Below are 17,307 nucleotides of genomic sequence, written 5' to 3'. Positions count from 1 at the left end.
CTCCAATCCCAGCAAAGGAGAAATAATGTTAGAACATACTAATAGTAAATTAGAGGGTGTTTGGTTAAGCTTATAAGCTGGTCAAACTAGCTTATAAGCATTTTTCGGCTTATCTACGTGTTTGGTAAAGTTAAAAGTGCTTATAAGCCAAAAATAAGTCAAAAGCCATAAGCTGGTCACCCCCGGCTTATGAATTTTTAGCTTATAAGCACTTTAAGTTTGACCAAATTTTTTACTATTTTATCCTTAATACATTCCTTTTAGAACAAAGCTCCTACATTGATACTTACTGCCTCAAGTATTCAACCTAAACCCCCTTCCCCCCTCTCCCCCCATCTCTTCAAGTCTGCAATTCTCATTGACTATTTAAGATAAGCAAATTCTTTATTCCTTTGCATATTTATATCTATATGATTGTGTATTAATCTTTGAACTGTATGTAATAAATGAGGACATATCAAATTTTTGGTGTATTGCTTTCTAAGTGTTGTGGTGATGAAGACAATGTTTGTTTCTCTTCAAATAATTTATCCTATTTAGGTTTATTTTTTACTGAGAAACTTTTGTCAATTTATTGATTATTATATAACTTATGATTATATGCTTATCATAAAAATTATCTTATTTAAGCACAATTATATTTAAAATTAAATGAATAGAATATTTTGTATTTGAATTGATTTGGAATCTAAAATTTTGAAGAAATTATGCCCTTATAAGTGTAAATAGTTCTAAGGTTATTTAAGTCATTTTAATAGAAAAAGAGCTTATCGGCACTTTTTTATCAAATACTGTATCAACTTATTATCAATTTCAGCACTTGTACCCAAACACGTAACTGCTTATTTATTAAATCAGTTTCAACACTTAATTTCAGCACCTAATATTTATCGGCTATTTCAAATCAGCTAATCCAAACGGGCTCTTAACATTACCATTCTCGGTAAAACTTTAACAAATTGTATTTAAATAAGCATACATAAAATAAATATAAAGAGGAAATGACAAACAAGAGAGAAGCATTTGACACTACAAAGTCCAAATAGTCCAACACAGCCAGATTGCGTAGGCGAGTGGCAGAGAAAGGAGGAAGGAGCAAAATCATGGGCATTTCACAGAGCAATAGCAACAATAGAAGAAGAAATCATGCTTATTATTATGCCTACAACCACCCTTGCTCATACTCTTACTACGATACTCCTTACCATACACACCCGCCTCCGCCTCCGCCTCCGCCTCCGCCTCCGCCTCCCCCTCCTTTTCCTTTTCCACCTCATCTCCTCCCACCCCCACCACCCTCCTACTCCTACCCCACTACCTGCAACAACTGCCCTAACCCTGTTGTGGGTAGGTCTTTTTTTGCTCCATATCTCAACAACACCGACTGGTCTGGGTCTGGTTCTGGTTCTTACCTGCTTCCTCAGCCTCAGGCTCAAATGGTAGGTGGGTTGGTAGCCCCACCTACCCCATCACCCTATGCTGAGACCCAACAAGCCAAGAAAGTTAGGAGTGGTGTCAATGTGCATAAAGATTCCTTAAAGCTTGAGATTGATGAGCTGAACCCACATCACCATTTGGTTTCGTTTGTCTTTGATGCTCTCTTTGATGGAAAGTAAGTTCTTTTCCTTTGGTTCAAGATTTGATTTTTTATATACTCTGCTTTTCTTAGTTACTGTTGTTAGAAATATGATGTTAATTTTGAACCCAATGAATTTAGGTACTAACAATAAAAGATGAGATCTCTTTTGAACCCAATTGAATTCATAGCAAATGAATTTAGGCTCCTAGAATGAAAGATGAGATCTTTCTTTCCTTTTGTGCTTCTCTAGTTAAGGAATTATGATCTTGCACCTCAAGTTTAGTCACCAGTTTGTCAATTTTGGGATCTCTTTCATAGGAGTGTCTTTACCTCTAGGTGGTCGAAAATTCTATTATTTTCAAGTAGCTCCCAAGATTCTCTTTGTTTTAATGTTAGAGTTATCTGCTTATCCAACTTGGGCAGAAAGATTTTTGTTCTTGTTATGGTACTAATGGATATTGCTTGACTCGTGCGGTGCTCTCTCCGAGACCTTACTTTTACTAAACATTGAAGTTATATCTGCAGATTCTTTAGAGTATTGTATCTTACTTCAGAATTGGTGAAGTCTATCGGGCTTAAGATTAGTGGGCTAAGATGTTATGCTATTATTCGTGTTCCGCATTATTGATCAAGTTTCATTCTTAAAACATAATATTAAGATAAATAGCTCCCATAACTTCGGCAAGATACTGGTCCGGAGTTGCCTTTTCTACTCTAGAGCTTCTTGACTCCAAGAAATGGCAGTAACACATGAATTTTGAAGTAAGAGCTCTATAAGCAATATTGACTAGTACGGATAAAATTCAACTGTTATTGGTACACTTATATTTTATCCTGTGTCTGCGAGGAATCTTTTTAATTTGATTAAAGATTAATCTCTAGTTTTAGCAAGAACCAATTTGTCTAAATCCAAATTATTGAGTATTGGAACGAAATAGACCCAAATACGGTGCAGCAGATGTAAATGATTCATATAGTTGACCCCAACTAGTTTAAGATTGTGGTGTAGTAGTTGTTGCTTATGTAATTTCGCGTGTACAAAGTGACTCCTCTTTTGTACCTTCAGTTATCCTTTTGAAAGTATCTTTAAGACTTTAACTACGTGATGTCTCTTTGTGGTTAGAAAAGCACTTGAGATTGTTTAGTGTCGATTCTCTGTTTATTATTATTACTATTATTATTATTTCTTGATAAGCAAGAAAAAACTTCTACTATTAAATTAGCTTGCCAAGAACTAAGATAGTGCTCGACATGTACAAAAGGTCAGCGAAAAATACATGACTTCTATATATTGGAAATTAGCTTGCCGAGCACGGTAGCTGTGTCACTGCTCTGTTTTCTATTATTTAATTTAATAGGGGAATTGGCTACCCTTCTTTCTATGTTTAGATGTAATGGGGCTGATCTAGGAACGAAGGCAGGGTAGAATCGTTCCAAGAGCAATAGTTCATAAATCACTGTCTGATTTTTAGTTTAAGTAAAAGAACACATTCGGTTTGAGTCTGATTTTTAGTTTAAGTAAAAAACAAGGGTGATATCCAAAATTGCAATAATTATCGGGGTATCAAGTTGCTTAGCCATACTATGAAAGTCTGGGAGAGAGTGGTAGAGCTAACGGTGAGGAGTGTGTCTATTTTCGAGAATCAGTTTGGGTTTATGCCGGGGCGTTCGACAACAGAAGCCATCCACCTTGTTATGAGATTGATGGAGCGGTATAAGGAGAGAAAGAAAGACTTGCATATGGTGTTCATCGACTTAGAAAAGGCGTACAATAAAGTTCTGAGGGAGGTTTTGTAGAGATGTTTGGAGGCTAGAGGTGTACGTGTTGCCTACGTTAGGTTGATTAAGGACATATATGATGGAGTAAAAATCCGAGTGAGGACGGTGGGTGGGGACTCGGACCATTTCCCGGTTATGATGGGGCTGCATTAGGGGTCAGTACTTAGCTCTTTTTTGTTTGCTCTGACGATGGACGTACTGACGCACCACATCCAAGGAGAGGTGCCGTGATGCATGCTATTTGCAGATGATATTGTATTGATTGACGAGACGCGAGACGGTGTCAACGCACAATTAGAGGTATGGAGGTAGACCCTGAAATCTAAAAGTTTCAAGTTGAGTAGGACCAAGACAGAATACTTGGAGTGTAAGTTCAGTGGCGAGACTCAAGGAGGGGAAGGGGAGGTGAGGCTGAACTCGCAGGTCATCCCTAGGAGAGAAAGTTTTAAGTACCTTGGGTCTATTATTCAGGGGGTGGGGAGAAAGATGAAGATGTCACATATCGTATTGGGGCGGGATGGATGAAATGGAGTCTTGCTTCCGGTGTTTTGTGTGACAAGAAGGTGCCACCGAAACTTAAGGGTAAGTTCTACAGAGTGGTGGTTAGACCAACGATGTTGTATGGGGCTGAGTGTTGGCCAGTCAAGATCGCTCATGTCCAGAAGATGAAGGTAGCAGAGATGAGGATGTTGAGATGGATGTGTGAGCACACCAGGTTAGATAGGATTAGAAATGAGGTTATTCGCGACAAGGTGAGTGTGGTCTCTATTGAGGACAAGATGCGGGAAGCGCGACTTAGATGGTTTGGTCTTGTGAGGAGGAGGAGCACAAATGCCCCAATAAGGAGGTGTGAGAGGATTGGACGGCCTATGGAGAGGTAGGGGTAGGCCAAATAAGAGGTGGGGAGAGGTGATTAGGCAAGACATGACGCAACTTCAGTTGACCGAGGACATGACCCTTGATAGGAAGGTACGAAAGTCGAGGATTAGGGTAGTAGAGTAGGTAGTCTAGAGTGTTCATAACAGTAGTATTGGCACACAGTCTCACTTGCTGTTAGTAGTAGGTTTTTATGACTAACCGTTGTTTTCTTTCATTGTTGATCTCCTTACCATCTTGTTGTTTTTATTCTGCTTTTATATGGGTTTTTGGTACTGTCCCTTGTCTATATTTTCATTAATATGGTGCTTATGCTTTCCCAAGCCGAGGGTCTATTGGAAACAACCTCTCTATCCTCACAAGGTAGGGGTAAGATCTGCGTACACACTATCCTCCCCAAACCCCACAGTGTGGGATAATACTAGGTATGTTGTTGTTGTTGTTGGTTTGAGTCTGAGCACAGAACCTCAACTCACGTGAAATGGATGTGGGAAGATATAATAGCCGAAAGAGATGCATAGTAATCTCTGCTGAATAGTTTCACGTTTGGTTGCTGTTTGTAAATTTTGGTTTTTCCACTTGTGTTGCAATAGATCGAAGTGTTTCAATTTGGCCTCTAAATTATTAAATCCCGATAGATCAATGAATCTGTTAAAATTACAGGCTCAGACTTGTTTTAGCTCACATGAGCTATGCTACTCATTACATATCAAGAGAGATTGTGGAACATAGGTTTGTGCTAAAAAAGAAAAAAAGAAAATGAAAGAAATTAAATAGAGGCCTAAAGTATTTCTCTTATAAACCTTGTAATGGTCATGTAGTTGCATTGCTTTATCCATTTAGTGACACTGTAGATTATGCAAATTTTAAAATTGAGTAAGATACTCTCGTTGACAGAATTAAGTTTGTTTCACTCGGACCATATTATACGACTTTCTTCTCTTTTGTTCTTCTTAACTTATAAAAACAAGTTTTCATTTGAGTTTAGCATGATGAATTTGTTGTAGACAAATTACTTAGCATTAGAATAAAGTGGATCTAAATAGAGCAGAATGGATACTGAAGATTCATATAGTCTATTCCAACTAACTTGGGGTTGATTCCTTGTTGGCTTTTTGTTTACAATGCGTCGTTTCTTTCTTATGAAAGTTTATAATTGAACTGTTGTTTGCCTTCAAATACACATAGTCCATTCTTGAACTCTGTTCTTTTGTTTTATTTGTTCTAATGAATTTGAAAATCATCAAAGGGGTACATTACTTGTATCATGTTTCTAAATTTTGATAATCTAAATGCTCTATTTTCTTCTCACCATCGTCACTGGGCTTCTGAGTTTGACCATCAAAGGAATTTGATTGAAGATTTTTTTAGTGGAAGAGAGTTTCATACTTAAGTTTCAAAACAAAAAAGGAGATAGAAGATGAGAAAGGGGAAGATTCATCCAAGATGGCCTTAGAATTTTCCGGCAAGTTGAGAGAAGAAAATCCCCATGCTCCATTTTCTTCTTCGAAGTTCGAACAACTAGCTGGACTTGTGTGAAAAAGAAAAGGGGGACTTGTGTGAAATAATGAAATAATGAAGTAAAAAGGAAGAAAATGGGCCCACATTATCTATTTGGGGTTTCAAACGCGGAGTTTGAAACCAAAGTAATAACAAATTGAACTCAAGCGACCAGAATAGGTAGAGAAAAAGGATGAATGAATGTATATGTAGCGCATGAATATATGCGTTGTACATTAACGGCGTCAGTTACCCCGTTAAGGTATAGTGCATGAATTTCATATGCTATACGCTTCCTTTTTACTGTCCAAATTTTCTGCCTATCTAAATCATTCTCTGATAATTCATTGGTATAACGCATGTTATATGCTCATTTTCTGACTTTTTGAATCACAACCCTGATAATTGTACTAAAAAACACCTATCATATGCACATTTTTCAGGTGCCAAAAACGCTTTTAGTTGCTTACTTAAGTCGGACTTCCATTCTTAGAGAAGTCATTCTTAAGTAAATTTGAACCTAATTTGCCTTTGTTCTTCAACATCATATATATTTCTTTTCATCTTCTACAATCGATACAAAATTCTATTTGAATCTTTCTACGATGACCGATGAACGAAGAGTTAGGGTTGCATTATACTGGGGCGACAAGACTGTGGTGGAGAATAACTCGGTGTACTATAGTTACTCTTCACAAAGTATTGTTAAGTTGCTACTCACATTGGAGTACCAAACATTGGTATCTCTGATTTGTAAAAAATGAGTGTCAGTAAACATTCGGTGAATCTTAAGGTAACCAGAAGATATTCGTATTCGCTTACTCTACAAGGTTTCATTATTCCTTGAGCCAAATGTCTATAGAGGTAAGGTCTGCGTACACACTACCCTCTCAGACCCCACTTATGGGATTACACTGGGTTTGTTGTTGCTTACTCCACAAGGTGTGGCTTGTTATGCCGAGTTTAACATCGATGATGATGTAACTTTGCAAGATTTTTTAAGGACTCCAGATGAACACAGAGATGTTCTTGTGATAAGCATGCGGGAAGACAGCCATGTGTACGGGAAGTACGATATAAAGATGTTTATTGCCATTGGGGTGGATGCTAATGGCCAAATATCCCCTCACCCCCACCCACCCAACTTTGCTATTTGTGCTAATGGGAGTCACGAGATTTGGACATAGTTTCTAACCCACTTGGAGGAGCACGTTATAAGACAGCATTCGGGTATTTGTCTAATATATGATCGTCACGCTGGGATTTTAAGTTCTGTGAGTGCTTTGGATGAATGGAAAGAGCCATATGGCTACCACCATTATTCTGTTAAGCACTTGAAGGCCAATTTCCTGTGCTCTTTCCGAGCAAGAGACTGCATGATTTAATGTGGATGGTTGCAACAGATTATCAAGAAAGGAAATTCTTGATGTGGACGAACAAGCTTATCTTTGGTTGGCTATTATTAATGTGGAGAAATGGACTCTGCATAAGGATGGTGGCAGAAGATGAGGATTTTAACTACGAATGTCTCAAAGTCCTTCAATGGATTGTTTAAGTCTGCCCGTGGACTGCTGGTCACTGCCATGGTGCGGATGTCATTCAAGTAGCCGGTGGAGCGGTTCTTTGATAGATCACACAGTGCATCATCCTTGGTTGAAAGGAGTGTTCAATTTATGCCAAAACCGATGCAACGGTTTGAGCGTTATAGGAAGTGGTCACAGTGGCATACACATGTTCAATATTGTAGTGATCGAAATATTTTTGAAGTTCGAACCAGTTTGCATCAAGGCCGCGATAATAATACTCACACTATCAATGAGAGTATGCAGTTATGTACTTGTTATAAATGGACGGTTTTTCACATGCCATGAAGTGCTTTTAGCATACTGGGTTCACGGCGACGAGGTACATTGATAGAGAATATAGTGTGGTTGTGTACGCAAGCACCTATAGTGGGCACTTCCAACCATCGGGTTCTAATTCTTATTGACCACTGGAACCATTTGCAATGGTTTGTAACAAGTCATGTTTGCACCGCGGGGGAGTACAAAAAAGAACATGGATACCGAACCAAATGGATGTTGCGGATAGCATATACGCCCGTAAATGTGATCTATGTGTCCAACCAGGGCACGATCGCCGTAAGTGCCCTATAATGGGTTTGGGCTGCGGTGGCAATTCAGCTTGTGGTGGCAGTTCATCCAAACTTGGCATTTATCAGGCATACTATTAGTTTTTGTAGTAGTGTGTTTGTTAGGTACAGTTGTTTATAATGGTTTGTTTGTAATATTCAATGAAATAAAAATGTATTTCCAATATTTTTTACTCCATTTGACACATTAGTATTGGGAATTCAAAAGACTACATAACATATAAAATTAAAACAACTAGACATTTTCATTCATCATTGTCGGGCACTATTTCATAGTTATTTTCCTCGAGGTCTACGTCTTCATTTTCATTGTCTTTGTCTTCTCCTTCAGCATCTTCTTTGCATCCGTACGGACCTAGGGCATCAAAATCTTAACCCCAATTATCACACATTTGTATTTCTTCACTATCATCAATAAGACCACTTGCTTGGTTTCTACAACAATATGACGCTCCAATGTCCAACGTCTGTGGTAGATATTTTGGTAGGCCCTCCCACTCTATAATTGTTGGGAAAACCGGATAATCAAGATCTCTGTGTAATTTTTCATTCTCTAATAAAGCCTGTAGACATGTGATTTTTGACCCTTCCCAAGATTTTACATATTTTAGCATGTAAATATTTAGTTTAGGCCTAATATAGTTATTTCAACTAATTTCGACTCTTTTACTTTATTTCGTCACAAAAATGAAAATTACAAAAAAAAAAAATTTATTTTTATGTACCTTTCATAAAGCTAAAAAAAAAATTACAAGAATAGTACCTTATTTTTATTTTAATATGATATTTGAAAATACCAAAAAAAATAAGTTTGTTTTAATAGTTAGTCTTATTTTAATAGCTATTTTACTTAAGTAAGATTAATTAGTAAATGAGGTCGTATTTTTAGTCTCGTTTACCGAGAAAGAATAAATTTGGGCTCAAACAACCCATTTTAGGCCTAATTTTCGGACTTAGCCCATAATAACCCAAGCCCAATACCCCCTAAAACCCTAGACTTAGACTATAAAAAGACCTAGAACCTAAGGACCTAGACCTAGACAACAAAAAACACGGACAGACCAAAAAGAAGAAAAACGGAGCAGCAGCTGCACTGCTCTTTTTCTTCAATGCATCTTACCTTCTTCAACCTCCATTGAACCCTCCAAATACCCATAAATCAGATGTAGAACACCAGCCCAAAATTACATGAAAAACTCTATTTCCAGCCACGGAAATAAGCTGAAAAGCTTCTCAAAAAGGAGCTAAAAACTCAACCAAGACCCTGCTGCAAAATCAACCCAATAATATGGCAAAATAGAACAAAAAACTCAATCCAGCCAAAAACTCCATGAAAACACCTGAGTTACACCACCATTTTAGCATCGAAAATGCAGCTGAAAATAGCCGCAAATCAGCCGCCGAACCAGCTGCAAAAACAGCACCAAACAGTCCCCAAACCAGCTCCAAAAACAGTCCAAAAACACCAGCTAAATCGACTCCAAACTCAGCTAAAAAACAGCCCTGCAAGACCAACAAAAGCAGCCTAAAAACGTTGCCCTCAAACACCCCAAAACAGTCCCCTTCTCCTTCATCTAAAGCCACCCAAACCAGCCCTCAAACGAGCCACAAACCAGCTGAAAATCAGCTCCAAACAGCCAACCAAACACCTGAAATTTCAGTGCTCAACCACCATCCAAACCCGGTCGAAATAGTAAAGCTTTCAGTCGAGATCGCGGCGAGTTTTCGATGCTCCGTTCGAGGTCTCCGAGTGAACGGGTCTGTTTGATTCAACTTCATCGCTTTGTTCCTCTTGTAAGCCAGTTGGAAGGTCTTTGATAATTTGAAAAGTTAGTTCTTCTTCTCCTTTATTGATCTACTTTTCTTACGTTTTTTTTTTCCTTCTTATTTCTAGGTGTTGTTTTTCTTTTCCGTCATATTTTTGTTTGGTTTGTTTGAGAGTATGTTAGTTAGACTAATTTGTTTATTTTATTTTATGTGTTGCCTTATATCTATATAATTTTAATGTTTAAAAACTTTCCATGTGTTTAGTTCCATTTTAATTCTTAAAGAATAATTTGATAGTTAAAAACAGAGAGGCAGAAGGATTCGGGAGCTGCGTGGAGTTTTAGGGTCAAGATTAGTGAATAAACAAATTGGTCCATTAAGCTGAAATGTTGTTAAGCCCATTTCTATTGAATAAATATTTGTATGTTGGCCAATTATATTTAATTAAATAAACATTATCACCCCTTAACCAAATACCATCACACTCATTGTTCCCTTGTAGCTGTAGTACGAAATTAGCATAGATATTTTTAATAATAATAATAATAATAATAATAATAATAATAATAATAATAATAATAATAAAGCGTGATTAATTGTGGACACGTTCGCGGGACACAATTATGATTTTCAAAATAAATCGAGGTGTGCCATACACAAACAAAAACCCATAGGCTATGGCCCTCACATTAATATTAATTTAGATATTAAATAATCATAATACTCGTAGTTTGCTTTAGGCTCGATTTAGACTATTGTTGTAATTATGTATACGTTCGCGTAACATAATTGCAAATTTAATTCTAAAAAATAACTCGAGGGATGCGTTTGCGCAACTTCAACCAAACTTTTCTTAATAAAATAAACCAAGCGTTATTAATTGTGGACACGTTCGCGTGACATGATTTTTGACGCGCCAAAAGAAAGGAGTATACGTACGCGTAACTCAATTCTTTAATTATGAACAAATCAAGTGATTAAAAGCGGTAAAAGATAAATGCACATAGGTCCTAAAAATGAGTAGTTAAACAATTTAAGCCAAGTATAAATCGCTAAGCGACCGTGCTAGAACCACGGAACCCGAGAATGCCTAAACCTTCTCCCGGGTTAACAGAATTCCTTACTTAGAATTTCTGGTTCGCAGACTTTCAAAATAAAGTCGAAATTTCCTCGATTTGGGATTTTAAAAAATAAACCGGTGACTTGGGACACCAAATAATTTATTCCAAGTGGCGACTCTGATTAATTAAATAATCCTATTTCAAATAATGTCACTTTAATTGGAAAAACTCCCATATACCCCTCGGGGTGTAAAAAAGGAGGTGTGACAAAGCCCAATGTTGGTCTTCAGTCCCTTGGAGGTTGTTAAGATCGTCCAGTGCATGATGGACGACTAGTACCTTTTCCATCTCTAAGATCTCCTTCATCAAATGCCGAATAACGTCTGGTTCATCCCTGTGTTTGGAAGTTTGTAACGTTGCCGACAATGCTTTTGGTACAGCTAGACTATACCAACGACATAAGATCTCGTAATCGCACCTTTTTGAGTATAGGGGTTCAACCATAGGTTTTCACCCTAAATTCGCACACCTTCTGCTTTGTGGAATGAGCCTCCCCCACAATAATGTATCCTACAATTTTTATGATCTCTATGTATGTTAATGAGTTTATTTTCTAAGGGACGTAAAACATTATACCATTTATCATCCACAAAATCAGTATAGCAAACTAGCATATTTTTTTTTAAGAAAGGGATCGATTGTGTTCACTTTCTCACCCGTGGCATGTGGATCTTTTGAGCTACCTTCGCCCTTTTGTCTCTTCTTAAACCATTTATTAAAGGTAAGTGGCACTTTAGAAAGGCTTAGTGAAATGAATAATTTCAAAAATAATTTGGTTCTACTCATCAAGATCGAAAATATAAGTACTACGACATAGTGCATGTACAAGATGCGTTGTTCAGTGGTACCACGAATATTATCTTATGTACTTCAGAAACGGTACAAATTAAATTATAGGGAAGCTTCGAGGTGGATTGGACTAGAGAAAGGCTGTGAAGTCTCCAACCGAGGTGATGTCTCCTTCAATACATGATGAAAATATATTATGTTCATGTTAAACAATAGTACTATAATAGTGATATTTTAAAGATTGATAGGAATAAAGGCGTATATGCACTTGTACCGTAAAGATTCTTTACTAGTACGACTAGGCGTGAATTTAATTTGTACCGTTTCTAAAGTACATATTGATAATATTCGTGGTATCATTGAATAGTGCATCTTGTACATGCGCCATGTACTACTTATATTTTCTATCTTGTTTAGTAGAACCAAATTATTTTTGAAGTTATTCATTTCACTAAGCCTTTCCAAATGCCACTTACCTTAAATAAATGGTTTAAGAAGAGGCAAAAGGGTTAAGTTAGCTAAAAAAATCCACATGCCACGGGTGAGAAAGTGAACACAATCGGCTTTCTTGAAAAACACTAGGTGATTATTTCCTATCTGCCTGAGCCTTGGTAGGTAGAGTTACCCGGTATCTGTGCTAGTGGGAGATAGCAGGTACGCGATGCAAACCAAACACATGTTTTATATTTTACCCTATATATCCCATTTTTAGTCCACCAAACATCTACCTAAAAAGCTATATCCACCAAGTAATCCCGTCATTACTTTATCTCCTTATTAATCCCAATATAACTTGTTCACCAACCAAAAGACCATTAGCGTCTTCCTTGGTGTATAAATAGTGCGGCCAACTGACTGTTAATTGAAATATTATGACATGGTATGACTGTTGGAGAGTTTGCAGTAAATTTCTACCAGATATATAAAGTGAATTCTCAAAGCTTTGAATGAGAGAACAAGTGAATTCTGTCATTATTGCTTACCACAGCATTCATAAGGTATCATTGTGTCATGGGAGCGTACTTGTCTAAGCTCATCAGTAAACTACATGTGAGTTCAGTTAACACACTAAAAAGAGTGATCCAGTCATGCCTCAGAAACCTTGACTCTAACTCTTGTTCATATGAACCATCATCCTCCATAAATACTACCAAAATATGCATCCTTCTCTCTCACCGGTAAGACACTTGAATTTTCAACTAACAGAAGCTTTCCTCCTACCTCTTCGGGGTTCAGAAGCTCTTTCTTATTTTTGTCTCTATAACATCTGTTGGGACTAAAGGTAATTTGAATATATCTGCATCTTGCTCAGTGGCATCACATCGTGGCGCTAGATATCATGTTCTAGTGTAACCCTTGATTAGTCTGTAGCCCTTTTAAGTCTTGGGAAGAGAAGAATTTCTTGAGGTGTTTATCTCGTTCGCTGGAATTAAAGAGGATTGAGGCTTACATCTTTAATCTAATGAGGGCATCATTTAAATGTTGGGGATGGACCACCTACAGAAGGAACTTTTGAGTTTTACACCCACAAATTATGGACAGAGAAGAATGCTCACTATTTTTACACCAAAAACGACCTACCTGTTTTGTAATTTAAACTGCATAAAGGATTTCCACCTAAGATGTTCCTTTTGGTCAAGATTTTTCCATTCGAAAGCAGGTGGCATGTTCTTCACAGCTTTCATTTCTGCTTGCATCATTATGTGTTTGTAGTTTACACATATGTCAAGCTGTTGTCATCAGTGTTGTACAAGATTCTTCTTATATAATTCTTATGCATATGAGTGCGAATCCACTTTAATCTTTCTACGGAATAATCTTCTCATTTATGCATATACTAGAATTGCATGATAAAAGTAAAAGATTATGTCCAATTTGAAGTGATCCAATTGATCCCTCGTTGCTGCTCGAAGGAGCAGTAATATCGCCAATAAGTATTTTGGATTTTGTCAGCTCTTTTGCTTTAGCCTGGTATTTCTTTTTTTCTTTTTTTTGTATCAAAGTTGACTCTTTCCCTCTCTCTTGTACTTGCATCTTCTTGATGCCTTTTTCTATAAAACTCATTACTTCATCCAAAAAAAACAAACACCAATAAGGCCTTAGGCTATCACTGTGATCAGAAAGAAGAGGATATGGAGTAGGCAAAAGTCAAATATTGATAGAAACTTTGGACCAGGAAAAAAATAGGAAAATTGATCAAATGGAACATAACCTTTTGGAGTTGCCACATCCCCCTATTTGCTTTCATATGGGAAATTACTAAATGGTACCCAGAAACATATTTTGGTCATGCTGTTCTGTGTAAATTATCTTTATTACATTTCAGAGTTTTAGGGAATGTCTTTATGTGGTTCTTTTTTGTGATCAGGTAAGAATATGTTATATTCAATAACATGAGGAGATATTTCTTGCTGTTATTCAAAGTTGGAACAAAAAATGTCAAAAAGAGTTTAGCGGAATACTTACTTGAGAAGTATTTAAAATTTGCCATGTCTTATTCTCTATAATTGGGTTTTAGATATTAGTCAGATGATAGTGAAGAACTGCTTGGAGCCTCAAAAGAAACAATGTAGTGTCGTGCAACTTTGTGGCACTTCATTTTACAGAGGTGAAGTGGTGTTCATATAATTTGATTTAAGGTAGTATGTGGTGTTATATGCAGTGGGAATTATGCGCTCCAAAGTGGCAGGAGAACCAGTACATAATAGTTGTCTTATAGCTTACAGATAGACTATCTTATTGTTGAATCCTTGATGTTTAGATCATGAACTGATTACTCTTCTTTTTGTTTTCCCCCTTTCTTTGTACAGCATCACGGTGTTTTATTTTGTAAAGGAAGAGCCTCATTGCAGATTTGTTCCATTATATCCCCACGTCCATGTACCTATAACAATTCCTTTCCAGAGAGGACTTGGACAGAAATTTCGTCAGCCTTCTGGGACGGGCATTGACTTAGGCTTCTTTGAAATGGACGATCTCTCCGAACTGTCATCAGAAAACAATGTTTTTCCCCTTGTAATAACTGCTACAACCTGCCTTCCATCTTTTTTAACGGAGGATCATAATAGCAATACTCAGCCTAAAACGTCCCTCCATATGCAAATTAGTCAAGCTGTACTGGAGAAGGATAATGAAGGGGCTTTCAGAGTGAGAATCATCAGGCAGATTTTATGGGTTGACAATGCTCGCTATGAGCTGCATGAGTTATATGGAATTGGAAACTCTGGCCCCGGTTATGAGAACGATGGCTCAGGCAAGGATTGTGTAATATGCATGACTGAACCCAGTGACACAGCAGTGCTTCCATGCCGACATATGGTGAGAACCACTAAACTCTGTCCTGGTTTTTCAATAAGCACCAAACTGCTGCATTTGCTTTCTTGCTGAATGTGGATTTCTTTTTTAGTGTAATGCACTACACTAGCCTGTGTTCATTAAATTATTCAATTCCAACATGTATGCATAAATGTAAGTCAATTTGCATATCTCTACCCATTCTTTAAGAACCTATTGCGGCCTCCATTTCACCTGCTTTATTTTTTCCATACTCTTTTCTGGATAAGAAATTTTGAGTTAATGACAAACTTCCATTGGTTTTTAGTGCTCAAACTTTTACTACTATCTGAGCTATTCGTTTAGTTTCCAGTTGTAGATCAATTGTCCATCTCAAACTTAAATGTAAAAAATAGCTCAGACTGCCGGACATACTTATTCCATTGGTCGTTGATAATGCTGTTTTTACTTTGAATGTAAATCATATTCTTGCCGCATTTCCAGTTATAACAAAATTCTCTCTTCATCCTGTATCATTTCTGTAATTGGAAGATATTGAGATAGACGATTGATGTAAATGACTTCCAACTAGTAGTTACTCAAGATACAGAAATAGGTTGGCTCCCTTGCATCACTTGCATTTTTACATATAAATGTCTCTGAGATGCTCTAATGGGTTCTATATTCGGCTTTTAGATCTTAGTTGCTCTTTATTGATTGATAACTTTCATATTCTCCAGTGCATGTGCAATGGATGTGCGAACACATTGAGACTTCAGTCAAACAGATGTCCAATCTGCCGGCAACCTTTTGAAGAGCTCTTAGAGATCAGGATTAATAATGGTGATACTGATGAGTGAGCATTTCCTTGCAGTTAAACAAAGTAGCGAGCCTAATCTCAGTCACCTGCGTTTTCTGTTTTCAATTCGTAAATGTTTGTCACTATATAGTTGTAAATTTCACCATACGTGTCTTCCTGGCCAATCGTTTACGTTGGCCAACTATTTGTTCATTCCTTGTGTTATACAGCATTGTAAATATAACCTAGGCTAATGGCCTGGATTGAGTTTGTTTCACTATTTACTTAGTTAGCTAAGTGGCTCCTGTCTCACTATTTACTAAAAGTTGTGCTGCTCTGGAAATAAGGTGCATGAGCACATTCAGGATTGTTTGATATCTGAGTAAAAGTTAACATTCTTCCTTACCTTTCCAAATGTCCTACTACTTTTGAATTTTACTACCATTGCTTGCAGATTCAGACAGTTATTGGTAACCTTTTAGGCTTTATACCTTAGTCAAGATGACAAAAGATGGTTATTCAAAAATCAATAAAGGAAAAACTTTGAACATTCTAGACATATATATTTCATTGCAAACATCCAAAAAAGGGTGGTTGGGAAAGAATATTTGGCATGGAAGTTAGCAGTAAGCAAGACAAATATGTGCAGCATCTCAAAAAGCTTCTGTGGGGTTTTCTGAAAGTGAGAAGATATACACAGTTATGCAGTAACATTTTTGTATCTTAGTTAAAAACTTTGTACATATACACTGGCTTCTCCTTGCTTTGGGGACCATACTGAGTTTTTTGAGTCTTCAAGATTACACTTGTGTGGCTACTTGATTCAGTTTTTGTGTCTTCAACATGACACTTCATTAATTTTCAAGAGGAAATTAAGGGCCCGTTTGGCCATGAGAAGTTTTTCACTTTTTTTTTCGGAATCAGTGTGTCCATGAAAATTTTAAATTTCATTTGAAGTTGAATTTCGGAATTTTTTAGAAATTTGAAAAATTCCAAAAAACTGTTTTTCAAAATTTTCATTTCAAATCACTTAGAAAAATTTAAAAACAACTCCAAATTGTATTCATGTCCAAACACAACTTTAATTTTCAAATACCATTTTTACTTTTTTTTCCGGAATTTTTCAATTCTTATGTCTAAACGCCCACTAAGCATTTTTGTCGGTGATCTCAGTCATTTTTTCCATTCACCCCTCTCTTTTTATGATGGATCAAATCATCAAGATTTAAATTTAGCAAAGATAGGAGATAGTATAAGCTTCTTTTGGGATTTAATGCACTTTATTATACTGCTTGCACTCGATTAGTTTTATGGAAGAAACATTATGAGATATCACGTCCCATGACAATATTTTCAACATGTGTTTGATGATCTTTCAACTTGTTAGTATTTCTTGTTAAAAGCCTATATTCAATTGCTTTTATGACTTAGGTCCTAGGGATGTCGTACGACCCTTGTAAGTAAGATCCTTTCTTGTATAGTGTCAAGTGATATATGTTTTAAACTTATGTGTCATGCTTCTTTTTTTTTAATCTGTTCAAAAAATAATTTAATTTTAAACTTCATATGTTTCTCTTAATAAAATGATTATAACCACAAAGATATCTATGACATGTTTTAAATCAAGAATTTAAGAAAAGCTTTCTTGCTTTAAATATTGTATCGAATCAAA

The 17,307-nt window shown here is 36.7% G+C and overlaps 1 protein-coding gene across 1 annotated transcript; it reads left to right on the top strand.

Annotated features, from left to right (window-relative positions):
* The first annotated feature begins 997 nt into the window (after positions 1-997).
* LOC104214828 (probable E3 ubiquitin-protein ligase LUL4) lies at positions 998-16,040 on the top strand. The gene is made up of 3 exons (XM_009764550.2): positions 998-1,612; positions 14,374-14,881; positions 15,577-16,040. Exons 1-3 carry the CDS (start codon positions 1,104-1,106, stop codon positions 15,694-15,696), a joined length of 1,137 nt encoding a protein of 378 aa, XP_009762852.1. The 5' UTR covers positions 998-1,103; the 3' UTR covers positions 15,697-16,040.
* The last annotated feature ends 1,267 nt before the right edge of the window (positions 16,041-17,307 follow it).

This window comes from Nicotiana sylvestris, chromosome 1 (assembly GCF_000393655.2).
Source record: "Nicotiana sylvestris chromosome 1, ASM39365v2, whole genome shotgun sequence".
Classification (NCBI taxonomy): Eukaryota; Viridiplantae; Streptophyta; class Magnoliopsida; order Solanales; family Solanaceae; genus Nicotiana; species Nicotiana sylvestris.
This window is presented reverse-complemented; position numbering and strand designations above follow the sequence as displayed.

What these genes read in the sequence shown, in the direction of transcription:
- LOC104214828 (XM_009764550.2), top strand. Translation starts at nt 1,104, where the DNA reads ATGGGCATTTCACAGAGCAATAGCAACAATAGAAGAAGAAATCATGCT. An exon ending in GATGCTCTCTTTGATGGAAA is followed by an intron (nt 1,613 to 14,373) that starts GTAAGTTCTTTT and finishes TTCTTTGTACAG; the next exon opens with CATCACGGTGTTTTATTTTG. An exon ending in TGCTTCCATGCCGACATATG is followed by an intron (nt 14,882 to 15,576) that starts GTGAGAACCACT and finishes CATATTCTCCAG; the next exon opens with TGCATGTGCAATGGATGTGC.